At 39.5% G+C, this 18,308-nt stretch overlaps 1 protein-coding gene across 2 annotated transcripts; it reads right to left on the bottom strand.

Annotated features, from left to right (window-relative positions):
- Positions 1-13,802: 13,802 nt before the first annotated feature.
- Positions 13,803-17,735, bottom strand: LOC102617883 (mechanosensitive ion channel protein 10-like). Of its 2 annotated transcripts, none has more exons than XM_052431467.1 (5): positions 16,596-17,735; positions 16,367-16,490; positions 15,053-15,346; positions 14,757-14,962; positions 13,803-14,593 (listed from the first exon to the last, which is right to left on the bottom strand). In XM_052431467.1, exons 1-5 carry the CDS (start codon positions 17,585-17,587, stop codon positions 14,350-14,352), a joined length of 1,860 nt encoding a protein of 619 aa, XP_052287427.1. In that variant the 5' UTR covers positions 17,588-17,735; the 3' UTR covers positions 13,803-14,349. The 2 variants fall into 2 exon arrangements, with proteins under 2 accessions (XP_052287427.1, XP_006464482.1); XM_006464419.4 differs by having other exon boundaries at positions 16,367-16,499; positions 16,596-17,731.
- Between the last annotated feature and the right edge of the window lie 573 nt (positions 17,736-18,308).

The raw sequence follows: 18,308 nt of genomic DNA on the forward strand, positions 1-18,308 counted from the left end.
CCTATAACTAACCATACGAGATCTACCGTTTGCATTTCGTAGGGGGGTCTTTAATAATAAATGAATCTTGGCCATCTAAGTGCAAAAGGCTCAAAGCTCAAGGGAGGAAAGTAAAAATTACCCGTAATTGATGTCCTGAGTTATTAAGACGGTTATTTATAGGGAAAAGGGCTGACACACCCCAACGTTTAGCAAAATGATAAACAACTCTCAAATGTTCTAAAAAATACATTCATACCCCCATTAACTAATGGAAATAATTTCTTTTAGAAGAATTTATAATTTTAACATGTAATTATCGTTATATCCTTCTAGTATATAAAAAAGTAATTGTTGATTGTCCAATTTGTCCATATATTTTTAATAAAATTATGAATATGCCCTCATTACCCAATTCCTCTGTTTGAGGGAAATACTCCGACGAGACCAGACGTGATGAGCAGATGTTTGGTGGCAGAAGTCTGCGAGCAGGTGTGTCCTGTAAGAGCCAGGTAGCAGGGAAACAGGGGCAGGAATATCCTGCTCATCCACGAGCACATCATCCGCGAGGCCAATTTCCTGTAAGAAGCATAAAGCCATTCCTGCTGTATTCTTGCTAAGGGTTGATTCGAGGAGACCCGGTCAACGACAGTTGGCGAGGCATGATCTCCAGCCTGAGAATCTAGGCACGAAGGCCACGCAACCACCCACGACTACGGAAATGGGGAATCCACGTTCGAGAGGTGGGAGGATAACGGGCATAGACTGCGGAAAACTGGGATTCATAGGAAGCCTATAAAAAGGTAGCCAACGAAGGTAAAAGGGTTAGCAATTTTGAGATTAAAAGAGAGATAAAAGCAATTCTAAAAGAGAGAAAACAACCTAACAGCCATAAGATTTGTGGCAAGCGTTCCCCGAACCTTCATATCTGACTTGAACGTCGGAGGGTTTGCGCCGGGAAAACAACCGGCGTACTCTGACCTGTCTGTGTGCGCAGGAACCTCTGGAGAAGAAGCTTTACGAGGAGAGATCCTGGTCGTGGTGAAGTTAATTGAGCAAAGACCTTGGTCGTAGAACGAGGACAACCAGAATCTCGCATCAACATTTTGGCGCCGTCTGTGGGGAGCTGAGCAAAAAGCTTCTGTTGATAGCAAGAAGAGAAGGGAAGCAGCTGAAAAGCAATAGAGACAGGAGGAAGTAGTACATAAGGGGGTGATATGAGGCTTAACGATTCCGTAACGCTGAGGGAGATAGCCAGTGAAGCACGGAAAAAAGCCATGTTCGACCGGATGGAACGGATGGAAAAGCAGATGGAGACCTTGACAACCATCCTGCATGAGCTGCGAAGTGAACGAAGGGTAACCCAGGAAGAAAGGGTGAGAGGTGATGGAGTGGCACCAGGTCCTGATAATACGAGGAGAAGTCAGACCATCGGGAGATTTGGTGAGGAAAGAGGTAACATACCCCAGCGGGGAGAATTCCATAGAGAGGAAGAGCAGTCCCCGGCAAGACAGATTTTTGACGAGGACGATGGGGTGGCGAACGCAGAGGAAACAGTACTGAGGCAACATTTACATGATGTAGAGCAAGAGCGGGATCAAGTTGCAGCACGTGACCCTGGTCGTGCAGTGCAGCTGGAGGAGGAAGTGCGCAGACTAGCGCAGATAATTGATGACATGCAAGGGAAGAGCAGAGCTCCTGGTTGGAGAATAATGCTGGACGGAGAATCACCGCTCGCAGCAGAGATCATGAAGGCAGTTATTCCGAGAGATTTCCGCCTCTCAGACCTTAGATATTCGGGAAGAACTGATCCACTGGTACACATAGAGCGCTTCAACGACATAACTGGGGTACAAGGATTATCTCAATCCCAAAGGTGCAGGGTGTTCCCGCTATCCCTTGAAGGACGTGCACGAGAGTGGTACAGGAAACTTCCTCGGGGCAACATTAAAACCTTCGAGCAGATGTGCCAGGAATTTACGGAGCAGTTTAGTGGGGCAATGGCACCAGAAGATGACATGATGGAGCTGAAAAGCATGAAACAGGGAGAGCAAGAAACCCTTCGGGAATTCATCAAGAGGTTTCATCGTGCTGTCCTCAACTTGGGAGCCTTCAACCACCCTCATGCGTTAAAGGGATTGAAAGAAGGGGTGAAGATAGGAAGGCTGTGGTACAACTTAAGAAGCCCAGTTATTCAGACGTATGCGGCCGCATACGAGCAGGCTAAGAGAGACATTGAGATTGAAGAGGAGAAGGCCGCACGGATTAAAACAGACCAGTTAGAAGGGTTGGGGAGGAAAGAGAAGAGAGCATTACCAGGGAATGGGCCGATCAGGAGGAGGGACCACCAGACCTCGGGTAGTGGAGCAGGAGGTCGGGTAACTGCTTACTGTTGTGCAAATTTTAATGTACTCGCAAGCGCACGAATCTATTGTAGTATAGACTAATGGTGACGAGTGTCGATCCCACGAGGAGGTGGATTTTAATTATATATAGAATTAATTTTGTAAATGGGTAGTTGGATTTATGGTGGAAATGATTTGGAATATGCTTATAATTAAATTAAAATGGCGAGAATAAATTCTAAAATTGGAATTGCAATTGAAATGGCGAGAATAAATTGAAGAGAATTCTATTGAAATGACGTACTTGGGTATCTGGATCCGTATCAACATGCATCATGGGCTAAATAATCCGTATTAATGCCAATTAAATCATGAGGGGGGAATCCACACCTCATGAACCACGCTCTAATCAATATGGTGCTAAGGGCTTATCGTGCCAAATAATAATAACCTTGTACTAGAGGGCCGGTGAAACCAAGGCGGTACTAGACAAGATTAGTATTATTTGTCGACGAGAAGTCAAAACATCCACAAAAACTAGAGGGGAAGAGAAAATAAATTTACCAAATTAAGCCCATGACACATGTTGAGACTTCACCTTCAACCCAAGCTTGAAAGAAAATTAGCCACTCATAATTGAACTAGGGGCAAAATGAGAATTTATTAAAATACGAAGAAAATACAAGATGGAGAAGGAATTACAGAAAATGGATCCCAAAAATGGATTCAGAGATATCAAATTAGGGGGGGAGGCCCCCTTTTTATAGATACATGGAGTAAATCATGGCCATCGGATTAAAAACAGTTTGGACGCTCAGGATTGCGCCACGTCATCAGTCATCAGTCAACAGTCCACGGTTTGACCACGCGGATGAACAGTAACACGGTTTGACCCGACTTTGAACAGTAATGCGGTTTGACCTGGATGAACAGTAACGCGGTTTGGTTGAAAATAATCCTGTGTGATGCATGCACCGTATGCGAGATTTTTCATCCACTGATATGCTGCCACGTCACCATCAACAGTATATAAGAATTTTAGTCCAACAGGATCGTGACACCTCATCAGTCAATGCCACGTCATCGGTCCGTCTATGTGAACAGTGTCGTGAACAGTAACGTATACAGTACCGTACACGTGAATAGCACCGTACAAGTGAACAGTGCCATTTTTCCTTTTATGCTCCTCCTAAGGTTTTCGACCGTCCTGAGTTCAAAAGTGATGTCCGTTTTGCCATCTGATTTCTCGTTTATTGTGAAATGACTATGATGCCCCTAAAATACATAAAATACTTAATTAAAATAAAACACATGTAATTAAATAACAAGAAGGTTAAATACATAAAAGTAAGGGTTGTTAGTAAGACTTGAAATGTAAAATGACGGTTTTCTCCTTTATAAATATGCATTTTCTAACACTCAACACTTACCAGCCCCATCAGAGGCCACCACAGTATCAGCGCAGCAGGGCGCAACCTCCTCGTTCCCCAGCTAGGGAGCCTTGGAGAAGGCATGATTCGGCATATGGTGGTCTTCATCAACATTCCCACGGTAGCAGAGGGAGCAGACCAGAAGTACTACCAACGCCCCCAACTCAGAACGGAGCAAACAGAGAAAGAGCAGTGCACCTGATCGACCAGAACCAGGACTATGGGCGGTATACTTCCTTGAAGATGTCCCTGGATGAGGTGTAGGAAGCCATAAAGGATCGAGGGCTGCTGTACCTCCCTGGCCCAATAACAAAGCCATCCAGCAGGAGGGATAGGGAACGCTATTGTAAGTTCCATGGCACTCATGGTCACACCACAGCAGATTGCAGGGATCTCAAGACCCAGGTTGAAGATTTGGTGAGAAATCGGTATCTGGACGAGTTTATAGATGGGACATTCCCAATGGTAGCATCAACAAATGAAGGGGAGCAGAGTGACAGGAATTTGAGGCGCGAGCAGCCTACAGTAAGGGTGATAGCTGGGGGCCCAACATTGGCTGAAGATTCCAACAGTCGAGGAAGAATTATGCTAGATACGCCATGACCAGCAAAGAGGTATTCTTCAACACCCCAGCAGCCAAACGTGCAAGAGTTAGGCAAGTGCCAATCATGTGGACAGATGAGGATGAGGAAGGGATTTTATACCCTCACGAGGATGCTTTGGTCATCAAGGCCACTGTTGCTAGCAAGAAGTTTGACAGGATACTGGTTGACACAGGGAGCTCAGTTGACGTATTGTTTAAGTCAACCCTGGAGGAGATGGGAATAGCAGACCAGAAGCTGGAATATACCAACACCTCCTTGAAAGGGTTTGGAGGAGGAAAGCTGATCCCTCTGGGCATGGTCGAGCTGCCTATCACAATTGGGAGCTCCCCGACAGAAAGGACAATGATGCTGGACTTTGTGGTGGTAGACGAAGAAGGTCCTTACCAGATGATCCTAGGCTGGCCATTTTTGAGGATGAACAAAGCGGTGCTGTCCAACCATTATCTGGCTCTGAAGTACCGGGTGAATGGGGTAGTTGGAGTGGTACAAGGAGACCAGAGGATCGCAAGAAGCTGCTACTCCTCGGCAGCAAGGGAAGCAATGCAGATAACATCCCTCGATACCCGAGTAGAAAACAAGAAGGGCCATATAGAGTCAAGCAGATGGTGGGACCCGGAGCTTACAAGCTGGTTCGCACGGACGGCCACGAGGTGAAACGCCCATGGAACGCAGCACACCTCCAAAAATACTTCCAGTAAGACTTGTTCACATTTTAAAGTAATTTCTGCTCGTGCTCTTTATCTTTTATTTTTATGTTTTACGTCAAAGCAAGTTCATGTAAAATCAAAACCTGCAATTAATGGAACGTCGAGGAATGTCATTCACTTGAAACTGTGATAAATCTTCTAAGGTATGCAAAGGCTCACCAAGTCTCAAAGCCTGTTTATGGCGAGACAGAAGCCAAGCATGCCAGGATCTGCTCGACCGCGCGAAGGCGAGCAGAATCCCCAAGCATCGAAGAAGTCACTAAGGCATGCAAAGGCTCACCAAGTCTCAAAGCCTGTTTATGGCGAGACAGAAGCCAAGCATGCCAGGATCTGCTCGACCGCGCGAAGGCGAGCAGAATCCCCAAGCATCGAAGAAGTCACTAAGGCATGCAAAGGCTCACCAAGTCTAAAAGCCTGTTTATGGCGAGACAGAAGCCAAGCATGCCAATATTTGCTCGACCACGTGAAGGCGAGCAGAATCCCCAAGCATTGAAGAATTTACTAAGGCATGCAAAGGCTCGTCAAGTCTCAAAGCCTGTTTTATGGCGAGACAGAAGCCAAGCATGCCAGGATCTGCTCGACCACGTGAAGGCGAGCAGACTCCAAAGCATTCAAAAAATTTTCAAAGGCATGCAAAGGCTCGTCAAGTCTCAAAGCATGTTTTATGGCGAGACAGAAGCCAAGAATGCCAGGATCTGCTCGACCACGTGAAGGCGAGCAGAATCCTCAAGCATCGAAGAATTCACTAAGGCATGCAAAGGCTCGCCAAGTCTCAAAGCCTGTCTTATGGCGAGACAGAAGCCAAGCATGCCAGGATCTGCTCGACCACGTGAAGGCGAGCAGAATCCTCAAGCATCGAAGAATTCACTAAGGCATGCAAATGCTCGTCAAGTCTCAAAGCCTGTTTTATGGCGAGACAGAAGCCAAGTATGCCAGGATCTGCTCGACCACGTGAAGGCGAGCAGAATCCTCAAGCATCGAAGAATTCACTAAGGCATGCAAAGGCTCACCAAGTCTCAAAGCCTGTTTTATGGCGAGACAGAAGCCAAGCATGCCAGGATCTGGTCGACCACGTGAAGGCGAGCAGAATCCCCAAGCATTGAAGAATTTACTAAGGCATGCAAAGGCTCACCAAGTCTCAAAGCCTGTTTATGGCGAGACTAGAAGCCAAGCGTGCCAGGATCTGCTCGACCACGAGAAGGCGAGCAGAATCCCAAGCATTGAAGAATTTACTAAGGCATGCAAAGGCTCACCAAGTCTCAAAGCCTGTTTATGGCGAGACCAGAAGCCAAGCGTGCCAGGATCTGCTCGACCACGAGAAGGCGAGCAGAATCCCAAGCATTGAAGAATTTACTAAGGCATGCAAAGGCTCGTCAAGTCTCAAAGCCTGTTTTATGGCGAGACAGAAGCCAAGCATGCCAGGATCTGCTCGACCACGTGAAGGCGAGCAGAATCCTCAAGCATCGAAGAATTCACTAAGGCATGCAAAGGCTCGTCAAGTCTCAAAGCCTGTTTTATGGCGAGACAGAAGTCAATCATGCCAGGATCTGCTCGACCACGTGAAGGCGAGCAGAATCCTTAAGCATCGAAGAATTCACTAAGGCATGCAAAGGCTCGTCAAGTCTCAAAGCCTGTTTTATGGCGAGACAGAAGCCAAGCATGCCAAGATCTGTTCGACCACGTGAAGGCGAGCAGACTCCAAAGCATTCGAAAAAATTTCCAAGGCATGCAAAGGCTCGTCAAGTCTCAAAGCCTGTTTTATGGCGAGACAGAAGCCAAGCATGCTAGGATCTGCTCGACCACGTGAAGGCGAGCAGAATCCTCAAGCATCGAAGAATTCACTAAGGCATGCAAAGGCTCGTCAAGTCTCAAAGTCTGTTTTATGGCGAGACAGAAGCCAAGTATGCCAGGATCTGCTCGACCACGTGAAGGCGAGCAGAATCCTCAAGCATCGAAGAATTCACTAAGGCATGCAAAGGCTCACCAAGTCTCAAAGCCTGTTTTATGGCGAGACAGAAGCCAAGCATGCCAAGATCTGGTCGACCACGTGAAGGCGAGCAGAATCCCCAAGCATTGAAGAATTTACTAAGGCATGCAAAGGCTCACCAAGTCTCAAAGCCTGTTTATGGCGAGACTAGATGCCAAGCGTGCCAGGATCTGCTCGACCACGAGAAGGCGAGCAGAATCCCAAGCATTGAAGAATTTACTAAGGCATGCAAAGGCTCACCAAGTCTCAAAGCCTGTTTATGGCGAGACCAGAAGCCAAGCGTGCCAGGATCTGCTCGACCACGAGAAGGCGAGCAGAATCCCAAGCATTAAAGAATTTACTAAGGCATGCAAAGGCTCGTCAAGTCTCAAAGCCTGTTTTATGGCGAGACAGAAGCCAAGCATGCCAGGATCTGCTCGACCACGTGAAGGCGAGCAGAATCCGCAAGCATCGAAGAATTCACTAAGGCATGCAAAGGCTCGTCAAGTCTCAAAGCCTGTTTTATGGCGAGACAGAAGCCAAGCATGCCAGGATATGCTCGACCACGTGAAGGGGAGCAGAATCCTCAAGCATCGAAGAATTCATTAAGGCATGCAAAGGCTCGTCAAGTCTCAAAGCCTGTTTTATGGCGAGACAGAAGCCAAGCATGCCAGGATCTACTCGACCACGTGAAGGCGAGCAGACTCCAAAGCATTCGAAAAAATTTCCAAGGCATGCAAAGGCTCGTCAAGTCTCAAAGCCTGTTTTATGGCGAGACAGAAGCCAAGCATGCCAGGATCTGCTCGACCACGTGAAGGCGAGCAGACTCCAAAGCATTCGAAAAAATTACTAGTGCATGCAAAGGCTCACCAAGTCTCAAAGCCTATTTATGGCGAGACCAGAAGCCAGGCGTGCCAGGATCTGCTCGACCAAGCGAAGGCGAGTAGACCACCAAAGTTTTCAGTCTTGATTCATTTCACTCTCAACACTAGAAACTGGGGGACCGGTGTTTGAGGGAAATACTCCGACGAGACCAGACGTGATGAGCAGATGTTTGGTGGCAGAAGTCTGCGAGCAGGTGTGTCCTGTAAGAGCCAGGTAGCAGGGGAACAGGGGCAGGAATATCCTGCTCATCCACGAGCACGTCATCCGCGAGGCCAATTTCCTATAAGAAGCATAAAGCCATTCCTGCTGTATTCTTGCTAAGGGTTGATTCGAGGAGACCCAGTCAACCACAGTTGGCGAGGCATGCTCTCCAGCCCAAGAATCTAGGCACGAAGGCCACGCAACCACCCACGACTACGGAAATGGGGAATCCACGTTCGAGAGGTGGGAGGATAACGGGCGTAGACTGCGGAAAACTGGGATTCATAGGAAGCCTATAAAAAGGTAGCCAACGAAGGTAAAAGGGTTAGCAATTTTGAGATTAGAAGAGAGATAAAAGCAATTCTAAAAGAGAGAAAACAACCTAACAGCCATAAGATTTGTGGCAAGCGTTCCCCGAACCTTCATATCTGACTTGAGCGTCGGAGGGTTTGCGCCGGGAAAACAACCGGCGTACTCTGACCTGTCTGTGTGCGCAGGAACCTCTAGAGAAGAAGCTTTACGAGGAGAGATCCTGGTCGTGGTGAAGTTGATCGAGCAGAGACCCTGGTCGTAGAACGAGGACAACCAGAATCTCGCATCAACATCCTCTATTTAAATTTTTTTCAAATTTTCTTTTCAAACCAAATAAATTTAAACAATTACTCAATAATAAAAATAAATAAAATTTGTTATTAATCCATTATTCAAGCATGATTACATTTTTTAATTTTTTGGTTGATTGTACAAGTTTAATGATTGACATGTGGAGAATTGTTATTCTTATGGCATTAATAACCAATTTTATTCATTTTTATTATTGAGTAATGGATTAAATTTATTTAGTTTGAAGAGAAAATTTGACAAAAATTTAAATAGAGGAATTGTGTAATGAGGGTATATTTATAATTTTATTAAAATAATATAAACAAATTGAACAATCAACAATTACTTTTTTATGTGCTAGAAGGGTATAACAGTAATTATATTTTAAAATTATAAATTCTATTAAAAGAAACGATTTCCGTTAATTGATGGAGGTGTGAATGTTTTTTTTCGAAATATTAGAAATTTTTTTATCCCTCTATTAAACATTGAGGGTGTGTAAGTCTTTTTCCCGTAATTTATATATACTCAATTTTGTGCCCACCGTCCAACACGTGAAACATGCATTATCCAAATAAGACAAATGCGAGTAATAATTTGTGTGGAAAGTTGTAAGTGCGGGGCTATACAGCAAATTAAGACAAAGCATGGTGCAATTTGTCCAGCCAAAACAAGTGCTTGGAAATACGAGCAAACGGGAACTTCCCGTAGCATCGAATGGATTTATTTGACTTATAAAAGCAAGTTTGAGTTATAAAAGCAAGTTTGTCAGTTTCTCCTAGTTAAAGTAATATATATCACTTATTTTGTTAATAAGAGTAGCATAATTTTACAGTAATTATTTTTATTTTTAAATATATTTATATTTATTATAAATTAAATAAATTATATAAATACAAATAAAAATAAAAAATTTAAGTGTTAAAAATTAAAAAATACATACTTTACTATAAATAAAAAATTCATAATAAGATATTTTTCTGTACATTTTTCTTTTTAATATTTTTTTATAATACATGTATATTTTATATTATTAAGATAAATTATTAAACAAATAATTCATTTCTCTCTCTTTTCCTTTAAATTTTTTGGAGCTAGAGGAGCTTTAAGATATTATGAAAATAATAGGGAATAAGCAGTATGTATGATTTCATTAAGGGCTAAATTTACAATCTCCATCATCCAATGCTTCAAGGATAAAAAACATTGAAAGAGGGGGATGTGTTGAGGCATTTTACAAGGTGTGGATGGAATGGGATATTAAAGCATTTACCGAATTAATAAACACAATCCAAGATACAAAAACATGGGTTGGCACTTAAAGTCTGAAAATTAATTTCTACTCAAGCGCACTCTTCAAAAGTGGTTTAATTTTATTATAACACAATTGTTTTCTACTACATTCAATAAAGTACTCGGTATTTCGAATTAAAATTCTCTCTTAATTTGAGCTCTTTTGAGTTTTTAAAGATTATGTGTTATGTCTCTTTTAATTATAGTGTATAAATATGATTTAATTTCTTTATTTATTAACCACCAATCGCCACATATTATTTTTATTTAAGAATCAGATTATAAGAGAATCATAATTAGATTAAGATTTTCTGAATCTCCACCTTGTTCTAATAGCTCTTCTCACTACCAATTCTCTCTCACCACTTTATCGTAAAAGTTTTTTTCTATAAAATGTTTAGAATCTTTTTGTCCCCCTTTCTCATAGAGTCTATAGACATCATTTGGAAAGAGTAAAGTATTTTAATTTCTTTTATCTTATTTATCTTTTGGGTTAAGAAGTCACACTTAGTCAATGAAAGTATAATTTTTATTTTTCATAGAAGTCTATTTAACTTAGACCATGATACTGTTTCAAGAAAGAAAAAAGAGGGTTGGATCACGATAAATAACAATATAAGCTATTCGTGCAATTTTTCTTAAATATAAGATTTTTCTAACAAACTTTTGCGAAGAAATTTAGATAAAAGTTATTGACTTGCTAGATATATGAACAATCGAAGAGAACATAATAATAAAATTTTATTATTATGCAAACCATGTTGTCTGTCGAAAAAAAAGCGGAAACAAAGTTGTGGAAGTAGAGCAAAACAAGAGTTATGTTAACTCACTTTGCTAAAGAAAATAGTTGTAGTATGAGATTCAAGATGGAAGATATGAATTTTGTTTTTTTTAGGAGAACTATTGTTCATGATATTTACATCATACAAATTACTGAGATCAGTTTACATCACCTCTGATATGACACGGCTCAGATTTTTTAACCCTCTCAAATATTTGAGGGACGCCCAACTCTCATTATGGGAGAAAGATTACCTTCACTCAAGATCTGGAGCTTCAAGAAAGGAAATTTAAATTAATCCCCTGCAATGCGTTTGCAGGAACTCGAACCCCTTCCCTCACATTTGTGAGGGAGTGGCTCTAGCCACTTGGGCTTAACCCGAGTGGCTCTAGCCACTTGGGCTTTTGGAAGATATGAAATTAGAATCAAAGAGACTAGAGATTAATTTATGGTTCATAAATATATTTAATTAGTTAGGTAAACTTGTCCTTAACAATCAATTAAGTTGTGGGTTTTTTCAAAATAAAATATTTTATGAAAATAAAAGTGTTCAGATTACGCAACCATTAGTAAATTAGTCAGGACAGTTGGCAAGCTCTGTTATTTTCAAGAACTTAAATTAGTAGAAGTTTTTTCAACTGATGTCATCCTATATCATGTTATTGATGTCATGGGCTACGTACCAGTGCATCTATAAGGTCCAAGACCTCAAATTATGATTTATACAAGGCAAACCATACAGGCGCATGGCTTTTCATATGTACTTAATTTTATGCCTACTTGTCCAACAGTTAAGAACCGCAGCCAATGCTACAAAATATGTTCCCCACCAACCAGGATCCTACCACAAATAATGCTCACATGCATTGCACAATAGATAATAACAATTGTTTCTCCCACTCGAATTTGATATAGGGAGACATAATTTTAATGTACGAGAATTTAATGATAAGCTGATTTTTTTTAAGTATTTAATTAATAATTGTTAGATAAAAAATTAAAAATTAAATCATAACTAATAATTTAGTGGTTAACAAAAAACTCAACTCAGAATTTTAATCCAACTTTAATAATGATGTCACTCACAAAGACGACAACGTGGATTCTAATCCCACTCCTAGGGTGAGAAAGAAGTTATACTCCATGCTCCTGCATTCGCTTCCTGTAGTGAGGAATTTTTGTTAACTGAATATTTTTAACTGCTCTTGGAGCACGCTATTTTTCATTCATTCTTTCTTATATGTATGTTTAAACTAAAGACCTTTTTACTAACACATTCATAGAAGAACACGCCCTCAGTAATTTTCAATTCTAAAGCTCATCTAGTTATGGATTTATCAAAGTTCGAAGGGGGTCCCTCTAATTCTTGTGTTAACATTCTGGTATAAGTTACGATGCTTCTCCAGCTCGGGTTGATCAAGATTCAAGCATGCTCCTATTTCGCGGGTTGGGCCTGTTTCTAATTTGGAAACGGAGTTTGAAGACTAAACAGTTAAATTTAACATTTCTGATCCAATCTTAGTGTTTTTTAATCAAAAACTTAGAAGTATTTGTAACCATTTTCTATACTATAAGAGTATAGCTGTCATTTTCATATTTTTATGAAGAAAGAAATATTTGAATACACATTAATGGAAAATAAATTTTTGATTAGGAATAGTGCTGTTAATTATCTAGTTTTCTAACATTTTCCAAATTAAACTAGAAAAATATTTTAAATATTTCTTCACTTGTTAGAATAGCCTAAAATCATGTTCAGGTTTAAGTCGTTTCGGCTTTACTTGAGCTCACTTATGCTTTTCACACCATGAATCACAAATGAAAGTCCAAAAATAACTCCATCAGGCCCATTACTTCAGTACATTTCGATTAGCTCATGAGGGTATTGACTGGATAGTTTAGAAACATTACATCCATACATTTTAACCATTACTTATTCAAAAAAGAAAATTGTTGTAAAAAGTTAACCGTTACATCAAGCGTAGATTATTTAATTTGCACAAGACGCCAGACAATCACCGTGCAGGTGGTGGGTCCTAGATTGACGTGTACCTCTTGAGGTAGAAGTTTGTATTTGATCAATATCTTCAAATATTTGCTTTAGCTGTAAGACTAATTTTGATGTCCTTTTAACGTGCTTCCCATAGTCCTGAAAGTATGTGCCATTTTCATGTTGTTTATACCTTCAATGTCCTTCACCACCACACTGTGATCTCTACTCCAACGCTTACGGTTGTTCACCAAATAGTTGCCATAAAATAAAGTGTACAAAAAGTAAGCAAAGCAATAATGATATCAAAAGGGATTTCATTAATTCTTTCTAGAAAAATTTGGTAGCCTATTCCTAGAAAGTCTAACAAATTGTTGGAGGGTTAAGCTAAAAATTTCAAAATATCCAACTAATAGAGTAACTTTTTAGGTAGAATGATCTACTTTCTTCTAAATTTAATTATTTCCTCTTTATTAGTCAATGTGAGATATAACTCAACAATCTCTCCTCTGACGAAACCACCACCGAACTCAGTTCTTTCGTCTGACACACTTGAATTATTCCACCACCACATTTCGACTACTAAGGTTTAGCTACAATACCAATTATTGAGGAATTAGGCCTAAAATTTTTATCTATCCAACTAAAAGACTAATCTGTTTAGATGGAGTGACTTACTTACTTATTAGTATTATTAAAATTATTATTTTTAATTGCCCAATCACCATTCTCATCAACAAGATTTGTCCCGAGATCTAAAAGGAGTAACTATGATACAGACAGCTACGATCATCATGATGGCGTTAGAGAATTTGACCAATCAAACAACTTCACTATTTCATCAATTACTATAATTTTTATTTCTTCACACTTTACAATAAAAGATTCTACAGTATTTTTATTATAATACATTCAAGTAGTACATGTGGGCATATAAATATTTATCTTAAAAAAACAATTATATAATTAATAATTATATTTAATTCACACATATATTATACATATATTAAATAAATATAGTACAACACCAATACTTTAAAATCTTTATAACTCAGAAACTCCAGCACACTTCTTGGCTAATGGACAGTACAGGAGCATTTTTTTTTTTTTTTGGTTTTGACCACGAGGTATCCTGGGAAGGGTCCCAACTGTGGGAAGCACCTTTAAGCTCGTACCACAATTCAGACTAGAAGTCCCCGCTCGAACCGAGAGGCACAGGTTCTCCCAACAAAGGCGACTTCCCTGCGACTCGAACTGGGGAGCAAACCCAATCAAGCCACTTAAGGAGACTCAATTATCAGTGGAGCCAACACTTTATTGGTACAGCACAGGAGCATTTAATTATACATGAAGCAAACCATTCATAACCATATATTTCAACTACCCAAACTCATCAGTCACCACACATTTCAACTACCCAAATTTTACATACTAAACTTACCGCCACAAATGTAAACTATAACATATTTCACACAAACTTACCAAACTTAGGTACTTCTGAAAATTGGGCTTAATTGGTCTCTGTGTACATCGGGTTTAATATTCAACACATGATGGCTACTGGTTAGCGCCCCGCGTAGCTAACCCGAACTTCTTGAGGAAGAAGATTGTATCTGATACCAAGTTCTTCAAATATTTTCTTTAGCTCTAAGACTAATTTGGATCTCCGTTTAAGTTTCTTCATGTAATCCTGAAAGTTCATGGTATGAGTAACATAGAGAGTCATTCTCATCTTATTCACATCCTCAATATCCTTCACCACCACACTGTGATCTCCACTCCAATGCTTGTGCTTCCTCTCCAAGTAGCTGCAGTAAAATAACGTTGACAAAAATATGCACACAAAAAAAGTGACAAAAAATAAGCGTCAACAGTACGTTATAACAAACAACCGAAAATTGGTATCAAAGACAAGTCTCAACAATCCTAACCCTTTAACATACAGTTGTTATCTCAAAAGAACTGACTTACTCTTTTATTCTATATTTTAGTTTGTCAATGATCTCAACTGATGTGAAAACATCAATTGCAAACTCCACCGTATCACCCATCTCTCGCGGGCTCCTGTAAAAGTTACTGATGGGTTTGGTTGCTAGAACTGAATTTGGATAATATATCCTCTGCTTGTCATATCTCAGAAAGATTGTTGTCAAAATGTTCATCTCATCAACAACCATCTGCAACTTAAAATGCGTGCGTCAAGCAAACAGAGCCCTATTTTATAAAGTAGGCATAATCTAGGATGAAAATCAATTTAATTAATTTACCAGCACTCCGTCAATTAAGCACCTATCACCTACATCAAATGGGTGCGTCACAAATACAAATATGATGGCTTCAAAGCAAGTCCTGGCTGTGTTACCAAACATGAATGCTAGAAGTAAAAGCTGGGATGTAACAACGGCAAATACTTTGTAAGTCAAAAGACCCATCACTAGCAACCACACTATGATGATCAGGACAATCACAATTGCTGAAAGAATCCTGTTCAACTCTTCTATGGCAGTCTTGGCATCATTTAAGGAACGTTTCAGAGTCTGGCGGTCATTATAAACTTTTGTCTGCAATGATAAGAACTTCATCACAAGATGATTTGATGATGCATGACAAATCAAGTAGAAATTGTAGGTAATATATGACAATGAAGTGTTTTGGGCAACGTAAAAATGAGTTTGGATTAGTGCTAATTTTTTTTGTACTCTAATTTTTTTAAAGTTCTTTTGGCTTGCGTGCATTTATAATCGTTATGTTCACATATACAATTATAGCAATTCATATTTAAGTGATATGCAAATTTACTGTGACTTTGATTAGAAATACAAATATTACCACTTAATTAAAAAGAGTTCATGTGTAATGATTCTAACTGAAGAGCTTATTTAGTGCTAACTTGAACTTTATGCTTGGCTTTCTTAATAGTGTGATTAGTAGTTATTGAATAGAAAAATAATATGTATTTGAATCTAAACCGTATAACAGTATAAATAGGAATCAAACTAAATTCAAACCAAACCTGAACTGTTCAAAAATTAGGAACTAAACAAGAACTGGATTTTAATTTGTTTTGGTTAGATTGAGTTTATTGTTGGTTTGGTTTGGTTTGGTTTTTCATTTTTCTTTTTTTAACTAATGTGGTTCTTTCCTCAAGAGCCAAAATGAATCAAACTGAACGCTAAACCATTTAATTTGAAAAATTTTAAACCAAACATAGACTTAATTTAATTCAGTTTCCTTTGATTCAATCCAATTCTGTTCGGTTCGGTCTAAGCTGAACTAAGTGCCTACTTCTATGCATAAAATCGAACCCAACCCGATCACTTCAGAAAATTGGAACCAAATTTTAATTCAATTTGGTTGGACTTGATTTATATTTAGTTTTGTTCTTCATTGTACTTTTTTTCAGTTTGATTCTTGCAAAAATTAAAGAGAATATTGAACCATTTGGTTCGAAAATTTTGAAACTACCTGAAATGGTTCAACTTTTTAATTTGATTCAATTGCATCGCCTCGACGTGACTAAAGATAATAGTAAAATCAGTACAACTCAATTCAATATTGAATCTAAATCCAAAGAATCTTACCACCCATTTCTTAAAATCTGCCTTATCGATTTTTCCGCTCTTGACCGCTCCAAACAATTTCAGCACTTTTTTCACATGTTGCTCATCCTTCAAGAACCACTGAAGCTGCTTCTTCTCGATAAACCTAGTCGTTCTTAACAATAACAAAATAAAAACAGGGAGATGAATTAATTCCGAAAGAAATAATATGAAACTGGAAATTAAATTTAATTAAAGTCATTAGACTCACTCGCTTTGAAGCTTTTCCAGATTCTTGATAATATTATCAGCAAGAATCTTAGCTTCTGATTCGCTTTTAATCTCATTAGACTCATCAATCTCATTCGACTGTGACGACTTTAAGTCACTGTTCCTGCTACTGAATAATCTTTTCGAGATACAAGCAGAAATCTTCTCTATTGTCATTTTTTCCTTAGACTTTTTCCGCTTGCTAATCCTAGAAATAAACTGCATCGCTGTATTTGCGGTCCTTAATTTTTTAATCTTATTCTCTTGTGCAGCTGAAAGAACCTGAAGAACATGCTGATGAAAGATCGCTTCATGAATCCGATGAAAGAATCGCTTGCTTTGGAAAGAAACACTTATTAACTTAACTGAGAGAGTCTTCACGAACCAAACAGCAGCGCCAGCAACAAAAGACGCAAGAGTCCTTGTAACGTGCTGGAAAATTTTACTAGTTTCTTTTGATCCCTTAACCCCATAACCGTCGTCAAACAAAAAGATCCAGACTAAAAGAACACAAGTCAACCAAATAAAAACGCTCACACTAGTCCTCAACCCATAAACAAAATACAGAACCAAATGCTTAAGCATGAATTTTTTTTCAACGAGGAAAACAATAACACTGATGAAGCATCGACTAAGCAGAGGACCAGAGAGTATCACCAATGCTAACAGACACCATTTCCACAGCTCTAGATCCCATATGACATGGTTTTGCAGCCTTTTCAAAGTTAAGCTAGCTATTAACAACCACATTATGGACACAAACATAATCAACTCAAGCATGAGTGAAACTTCCTTTATTTTACCTACGATTATATCTTGATCCTCCTTCTCCTCCTCCTCCTCCTCTTCCTCTTTCTCTTCCTTCTCGTATTCATCTCCTCTAGAAGCAGCTGAATTCAAGTTCTTTGCTTTCTCTGTTACACGAGTTTCTTCGGTGTCTGGGTTAATCTGTATCACGGCGTTGTCGTTTCCATTGCCCTTTTTATCTTCCATTTGCGCTAACAAGGAAGAAGAGCTAGAGTTGTCGAACAGAGAGTTGGGTGTACTAGCAGCTGAAAGCGGAACCGCTATATGTAGAGTAGTGGTAACACGACTTTGACAAAAAGGTTCTTACAATATTTTGATAAGAGCCTGTTTTCATTTAAGTTAAATTATTAAAGCAAAAACACGTGAAACATTATCCCAACAAAGCAAAAGTAAGCAATAATTTGTGTGGAATGTTAGATGAGTGGGCTCTCTAGCAAATTAAGACAAAGCAATAAATGCAAAAATGATGATAAAGACATTCCCGGTGCAATTTATCAAGCCAAAACCAGTGCTTGCAAACACAAACAAGTTGAAACGGGAACGTCCCTTCATGTAGGTAGCATGGAGTTGATTTATTTGAATTATCCAAATTCATTAAGGATAAAATTGAATTATCCAAATTCATTAAGGATAAAATTGTCAAATTTAGCAAAACATTGAGAGAAAGGGATGTGTTGAGGTGGATGGGTGGAATGGGATGTAAAGTGTATTTACCGAATTAATATAACACAATTCAGTGTTTTGGGATTCGTACAAGTATTATATAGAGCTGCACAAAGGGTTGGCACTCAAAGTTCATAAATTAATTTATACTCACCGCACTCTTGAAATTCCCGAACAACCCTTAAGTGGCTTAATTGCATTATACATATTTGTTCCCCCCTTACACTCAATAAAGTACTTGGCC

This window comes from Citrus sinensis, chromosome 7 (assembly GCF_022201045.2).
Source record: "Citrus sinensis cultivar Valencia sweet orange chromosome 7, DVS_A1.0, whole genome shotgun sequence".
Taxonomy (NCBI): Eukaryota; Viridiplantae; Streptophyta; class Magnoliopsida; order Sapindales; family Rutaceae; genus Citrus; species Citrus sinensis.

Excerpts from the sequence above, each read along its gene's own strand:
- LOC102617883 (XM_006464419.4), bottom strand. The coding sequence starts at position 17,587 with ATGGAAGATAAAAAGGGCAATGGAAACGACAACGCCGTGATACAGATT. Across the intron at positions 15,347-16,366 it reads CAGATTTTAAGAAATGGGTG|ACAAAAGTTTATAATGACCG; the intron begins GTAAGATTCTTT and ends TTATCATTGCAG. Across the intron at positions 14,594-14,756 it reads CTAAAATATAGAATAAAAGA|CTACTTGGAGAGGAAGCACA; the intron begins GTAAGTCAGTTC and ends ATTTTACTGCAG.